The following is a 7,500-nucleotide window of genomic DNA, read 5'->3' on the forward strand; positions in this document are numbered from 1 at the left end:
AGACATGGAAAAGATTAATCTTTTCATGTATGAAAAATGCAATCTTCCCAGTCATAATGAATACTTAGAATTGAATAGCGGGGGTAAGAATTTGTGAGAAAGGTAACATTTGCGACTGGGCAGCATGAATTCTGGAAATGAACAACTAAAATATTACACAGTGCACCTTTAAGAAAAAGCCCCACATTCTGTAGCAATTCAACAGAAAAAATGCATATGTCTGTGTAATGCACTCTGAAAAAAACTATTAAAAATAGCAAGCAGAGCAAAAGGGAGAGAGGCTGAGAATGAGGATAGGAGGTGTGTGAGGGACAACTGATAACAACAAACTTACTTGATCGCCAACTTCTCAATATCCTCCTCTTCCACCTGGAACTGAGACTTCTTGTAGCTGCTTGAGCGCGTGACCTACGGAGAGCCACAAAGGTCAAACTGATTACCACACGTATCCCGAGGCCTTGCACCCCACACATGGTACAACTAAGGACAGTTCCCAGATAAAATACCAACCAAATACCAACCAGGTTTCAATCTCATATGTACATATTGTTTCTGACTGCTAAACCCTTTGGATAACATCACCTGGAAAAATCTTCACAGATAAAATGTAAGTCCCAATTTCCACCCCCATTCCTTCACCCACTTACGTATTTTAATTCAACAAAAAAATCCTATTCTATACTGTCACAATGTTTCTATTACAAGAAATGCATTTATCGAGCTATGGGCAGTTCCTAGAATCCTGCCGTTTACATTGGGCTAACACAGGCTAACAGGTCATGGCTACTTCTCATTGTCAAGTGTTCTAGCCTTGCTAAGACGTGAAACGCCTGGTGATTAGGTACTGTGCGGAGTTCACCAAAGAGTATCCAATCACTGGGCTTTTCATTTCCTAGCAAGGCTAGAACACAAGGCTAGAGCCATCTTCTATGGGTCGCTACCTGTAGCCCAGGGGTGGGGAACCTCTGTCTCGAGGGCCGTTTGCGGCCCTTAGGTTGTTTTATCCGGCCCCCAATATGATTTGAATGTTATGCAGCTTCACATGAAATATTACATATTTTGTAAAGGAATATAAGAAATTACATTTGCAATACAAGTAAGTTAGACTCCAGGGGTCCTAGAGAAGGTGGGGCTGTTTTAAAGGTAGCTGCCTTCAATATAGGCCTAAAGTGCAGGGGGAAATCCTGGTTTGTTTTCATAATACGGCCCTCTGAGGACTTTTATGGCCCTCGGATGTATTTTAAGTGGCCAGTAACATCTGACCTCAAATGGCCCCTTCCACTGGCCTGAGGTCAGTGGCACCTGGCCTCTTTACGTACGCTACATGGTCACTGATTGACTCCCTCTTATTTACTGAGTTACCAATGCTTGGTAACGTAAGGCAGAGGGCGATAAACGCTGTCAGTCAGTCAGGCAGGCAAACAGCACTGGAAAAAGCGTGAGAATTCTGTGTGTGTGTGTGTGTGTGTGTGTGTGTGTGTGTGTGTGTGTGTGTGTGTGTGTGTGTGTGTGTGTGTGTGTGTGTGTGTGTGTGTGTGTGTGTGTGTGTGTGTGTGTGTGTGTACAAGTATGCAAATGTATGTGTGAATGTGTTTGAGAGGAAGCCTGACAGAGAGCGAGAAAGAGGGTGCAAATGGAGGAGGGTCAGGAAAATAGGGAGCAGGGAGAACAGGAAAACATTAAAGAAAAGAGAAGAAGGTAGAGAAAATGTGGACAAAATATACATTAAAAATATGGGAGGGAAATCCAAGAATGGAGAGAGACAGAGACAGAGAGACAGACAGACAGACAGAGAGAGAGAGAGAGAGAGACAGACAGAGGGAGAGAGAGAGAGAGAGAGAGAGAGAGAGAGACAGACCTCAAATACCTCAAAATAAAATGTCTCCTCAAATTGGGGGTCACTTGTCTTCTTCTTCACTTTTGTTTTCTTCTGGTCATTCCTGAGTGAGAAAAATAATACGGTGATCCCTTGACAACCACCACACTATTTGTTATTTCTTGCCCATATAATAATAATACTTTCTGTGTTTGTAATTTAGCTTATCTCATAGCTCTTATCCCAGAGACATTTAAAGCAGTATGAAGTCGTTTTTTTGTCTTTTGGATGCCCTACATATTTGAAGTGGAATTAGCACTCATCTGACACTGCACATGAGATGGACAATCCTCCAAACTGGCTTTGTGTAATTAACTCATACCGGCAGAAATCAACACGAATCCAAACTAAATCAGAAGTGGCTGTTACTGGTTCACAAAATACTACTAGGATGTTGGAAACTATTTAGTGTTGGTTTTGAATAACTTAACTTATTGGCCATCCCCTCCGTGGTAAACCACACGTTAAATAATCGAGTTGAATCTTTCTCCTGTACTTTAAGCCATTATCTTAATCTGGATGTGCTATGTCTACTTCTAAACTAGTAATTATCATTGAAATCTGTACTATATATATATAGAACTGAAGGGGAGGTATTGTTTTAAAAACACATATATTTTCTTCACAGAATCAAACCTGGTGTTCCTCTCTGTAGGCTGGCCACCTGATTAACAAATAATCCTAAATAAATGACAAGTTGTAGAGGTCACAGCTCTGCAACCTATGCATACAGTGACCTTTTTCTCTTTATGGACACAACTGCTGTCCCTTAGGGCCAACATATTTGTGTAAGGTGATTTCCATGCGACATCCTATATGGATTTATGAAGGTTACATGTAAAGGATTCTGAAAAGGTGTCTAAGCTAGCACAGTACATTCTGTTGCATAATTATCTGGGTTTCTTGGCTTCCATTATGCTCAATGTTGCTCTAAATTTATTTTCATTACACAATTTCCATCCATTTTTTTTGCTTGGAATGTTTTTTTCCAATTTTTTCCCCTTTAAAAGCTCATCAATCATTTCAACACACTGTTTTGAAATCCCATTTCCAGCTCTTTTGTCTCAACATTATTTGAACACTTAATTAATGACCTGAATGTGTTTTTGAGCCATGCCTTGACTCAGTGGTAAGAGAGCCAAGGTAATACAGCTTTCTTTTTTATTTTAGCTTCACTACTACATCATTCCACCTTCATAGGCATACACAAACAAACAGCTTGTGTCTTGGAGGTACACAGTAAAAATAATGCGAAGTTAAGAGTTAAATCCATTTATAACATCTTCTAGGGCAGTGGTTCTTAACCTGGGGTGCGGGCACCCCCTGGGGGTGCGCCAGAGATTCCAGGGGGTGCACAGAATTTTGTTTGTGTTGAGGTTGTGACTTAAATTATGCTTGCAAACATTATAGTTAGGTCAAATTAAGACCAAATTATAATATGTTATTGTCCCCATTTTAAGGTATTGATTGATGTCTCAAGCAAGAATCATTGTAATGAATCACTTAAAACACTTTTTAGTGCATATAGTATATAGTAGGCCATATACATGTGCGGATGTTTGTGTTGGGGGTGCGCGGCTTGTCTTCGGCACAGAAAAGGGGGTGCTTTAAGGAAAAAAGGTTAAGAACCACTGTTCTAGGGTGTATTTACTCCCACTGATTTTTTAATCAATGGTATATTAGCCTTCCCCCTGGGGTGTGAGAACTACAAATACAGGTGCATCTTTGGATTTCTTGAGGGGAAGGAGGAGGATGACGGCCTGGGTTTGGCACGGGTGGCAGATGGCTGCCCTAGGAGGTTGCTTGGCACGAGAGGCCTGATTGTTATGGGGTGGCGGGTGATCTCATCTGGATGTCGGGGTTGGCAGATGTTACCTGGTGCGGCCAACGAGGGTGACTGTGGCATATGGGTCGCAGTTCTGCCCACTGATCAGGGGCAGGCCCTGGCACGCGATTATCCTGTGGAGAGGAGAGGGGCAGGAGGAGAGAGAGATGAAGAGAGAGAGAGAGAGAGAAAAAGAAAGAGACGAAGAGAGAGAAAGAGATAATAAAGACAGATGGGCAGACACAGAGAGAGAGACAGAGAGAGAGAGATTAAGAGAAAAAGAAAGAGACGAAGAGAAAGAAAGAGATAAAAAGGCGAGATGGACAGGGGAGAGACAGAAAAGAGACAAACAGAAAGAGAAACCAGATAGAGCAATAGATAGAGAAAGAGAAACAAGGACAAGAAGGACAGCCATTAGTCAGATCATGTTAAAGTCATCAGATAATCGTGCTGAGGCCCCAGGTGCTCTACTACTCGGCTGCTCCTAATAATGTCATGACGGGACAGGACAGGCTGCCACTGCTCCTGAGGTGTGGCTATTGCATAATGGCACTACTTAATTTGTCTAATTCAGGTGCACTGTAAAACTGCACTGTAAAACTGCAGCCAGTTAAACGTAAAAAAGTAAGTTGCCCTGTTGCCTTAAGTTTGTAAGTTAACTCAACTTGAAAAGCCTTGAGTTGAGTTACACATAGAGTTGAGTTAACTTACAAACTTCAGGCAACTTGCCTTTTTACGTTTAACTGGCTTGTACTGTTTTACAGTATGTAACGAAAACACCATAAAAAACATTACATTGCTTAACATGTGTACCTACTTTTGTATCTCAAGTGTAACTGGCAATACATAAACATGTCTAATACCAATATTCTTTAGGTTTTTTTTTCTAATGCACCTCAGCACACATGAAATGAATGCAGATCAAGAAAATATTCTGAATGAAATATACAATAATTATAGCACAGTTTGGCTTGTTATAAACTCAAATGAAGGAACACTTGAAGAGTTCAGATGCAAAACCCCCTAACTCCATTTCTCAAGACCTGCACTTCTATATTTTTAGAGAACCCTGTTGTTGGTTTGGTTTACATTTATGTACTTGAAAATACATATCAATAGTTATATTACATAAATAAAAAAAAAATATGCAAATTTGATAGCTTTGTATTAAATAAAAATGAATTAAGATTATTTTCTGAAAAGGCACTTAGGGGTTTTTGCATCTGAACTCTTCACTTGCTCCTGTTAAAATGTCCTTGATTATGTTGATTCAATGTAACAAAATGCACAACAACATCCAACGTTATGTACTCATAGTAACACTATATATAGCCATCTCTAATCCTAACCCTAACAGCATGGAGTAAACACACAGCCTTACATGCTGTAACGGATGGTTTGACGGTTTCACTGAAGTCTCACTATAAATGAAACATTACTATCATTTCCATAAATGAACATTTATTCGCACATTGCGGACATTATGGAGTGTCGTCCAGCATTTCCTGGATTGTCAAGCATTTCCTTGACCACTAACATATTGACCATTTTGCTAAAATCTCTGCACATATCAAATATCAAATACATACACATGCACACACACACAAACCCACACACTCCCGCAAACTGCCTTGAACCGCTATAGCAGGTAGGTAGCAGCGTCGTAACCATCTGACCTCTGCTAGCCGTGCTAAGCCGGTGCTAGTCCTGTGAACCCAAGCCACCTAACCTGAGCCTCCGTCCTTTCGCATGGCTAGCAGCAGAGCATGACCCCAGCAGCAGGTGGTCAGCAGGGGTGAATTTCTCGAAACCAAAGTTGCTTACTACATTAGCTACTTTGTTGCTTTCAATGCATTTTCCCATTGGCAACTACCGAAGTTGCTAACAGGATAACAACTTCCCTTTTGAGAAACTCACCCCAGGTATCCCTAGCCACGGCGGCCTGAGGCGACCCGCTACATCACACCTCACCTGTTCTGGCCCTGTGCCCTGCACCTTCCCCTGGTGGCTCACCCCGGTTCGAATCCGGCAGGGGTCATTTCCCGGCCCTGCCCCATCTCTCTCTCCCAATTATTTCCTGTCTACTCTCACACTGTCCTGTAATAATAAAGGCCAAAAAGCCCCCCAAAAATTCTTGAAATGTAATGGTGCTAAAAACGTGCTAGCCACTGGAGTATGAATCACGGCTTCACAGTTGAGGTACATTACACCACACTACATGTAGCAGACACATTGGCTACCCACAACTCCCAGGACGGTTGTCCATGAAAACCAGAACAAATGGACAGCTTTTGCCCGGCGGCCATTTCTGCACTAAATTATACGACTAAAGCATAGTTTTGCAAGTGCTTTTCTAATATTTATTATTTATTTATTTTAAATGTAATTTATTGCTTCAACAAGGAATGCTTCATTTCGTTGTGCTACGTACGAGAGCATAACACAGCCGTAAGCATGGGGACCTGACACGTCCCACTACATCACCTGGGATGGCCCCGCGTCCTGATCCCTGTGGTTCGCTGGCTACTTGACAGGTCAGTGGAAAAGCTCTCTGGCTACCTGGCTAACCCTGGCAGGTCAGTGGAAAAGCTGGCAGAGGACAGAAACACTAGAACAGTCTGGAAGAGTACTGGTGCATATCGAAGACTGGTGGTGTAATGGTGTAGTGGTGCAGTGCTGGCGAACACAGTATGTTACAGTACAGCTTACACAACATTACACTTTTAGCAAACACGTTTAGTTTGGTGGCCAGCTGACAGCTCAACGGCAAAGCTGTCTTCCAGAGGACAGAGAGCGGGATACAGTATGTGACGAGATGTTGAAGTGTGGAAGTAGAGTGGCGCTTACAACGCCACTGCTCAGTGTTTGAGTTACTCCACCATAATTGGGGGATAAAATGACAAAACATTTTGCATATACTAACTGCACATGGATATACAAGCACATGCGAAAGTCGTCAGTAGAGGCTGAGGAATGACATCACGCACTTTGGGGACCTGACCTGAGCTAACCCACTACGTCACCTGGGCTGGCCCTGAACCCCGAGTTTGCTCTCTGTGGTGTGCTGGCTTCATGTCAGGTCAGCAGCAAAGCTCTCTGGGTATACGGCTGTTGGCTACCTCACAGGACAGTGGCTAAGCCATCTTTACATTTAGCAGATACTTTTGACCAATGCAACTTCCAAGGAGCACATTCAAGCAAGTACAGTCTGTGGGGTCAGTACAGAGTACAGCAGCATACAGGTAAAGTAAAAAAGATAGAGAGCACAAAAAATAGTGGCGGACCTATGAAGTGTAGTCTTCACAGGCAGAGGGAAGAGAGCAGCTCACACAAAGGCATGCTGAAGTAAAATGAGATGATGCTCATAATGCCAGAGACCAGAGTATGAATTAATTGGAGGGTGTATTACACTGCATTTCATTTAACAGACAAATTTAGCTTGCTAGCTGCTACCATGGATAATATGAAGGTGGAGGGATACAAATTCTCCATACAGGCAAGGGTGTGATTTAAACCTGTGAGCCCATGATCCAAGGACCAACTACTTCACCATTAGACCACAGCTGCCACTGGACCAACACACTGAAGTATAATGTTGCTTACAATGCAGTAAGTGTTAAAGTGTTAACTGTTAAGACTCGGTGTTATGAATTTGCTGTAATCAGGCAATGACAAGTGCATTATTAAATGTCTGGTGTTATTTTATTTTATAGTAGTGCGTTTGGCTGGTGTAATGGGGTGAATTATGGGGGTATGCATGTGAATTATGCCTCTGTAACTGTGTGGACAAACCTTTTTA

At 42.3% G+C, this 7,500-nt stretch overlaps 1 protein-coding gene across 1 annotated transcript in view; it reads right to left on the bottom strand.

Annotated features, from left to right (window-relative positions):
• Positions 1-7,500, bottom strand: part of rasa2 (RAS p21 protein activator 2) — a 93,508-nt gene that overhangs the window by 47,605 nt on the left and 38,403 nt on the right. The window contains exons 6-8 of the mRNA XM_063205735.1: positions 3,752-3,835; positions 1,868-1,940; positions 335-408 (exon numbers count right to left, since the gene is read on the bottom strand). Of these exons, the coding sequence (XP_063061805.1) occupies positions 335-408; positions 1,868-1,940; positions 3,752-3,835 (231 nt within the window). The remainder of the gene's footprint in view (positions 1-334; positions 409-1,867; positions 1,941-3,751; positions 3,836-7,500) is intronic.

This window comes from Engraulis encrasicolus, chromosome 8 (genome assembly GCF_034702125.1).
Source record: "Engraulis encrasicolus isolate BLACKSEA-1 chromosome 8, IST_EnEncr_1.0, whole genome shotgun sequence".
In the NCBI taxonomy this organism is placed as follows: domain Eukaryota; kingdom Metazoa; phylum Chordata; class Actinopteri; order Clupeiformes; family Engraulidae; genus Engraulis; species Engraulis encrasicolus.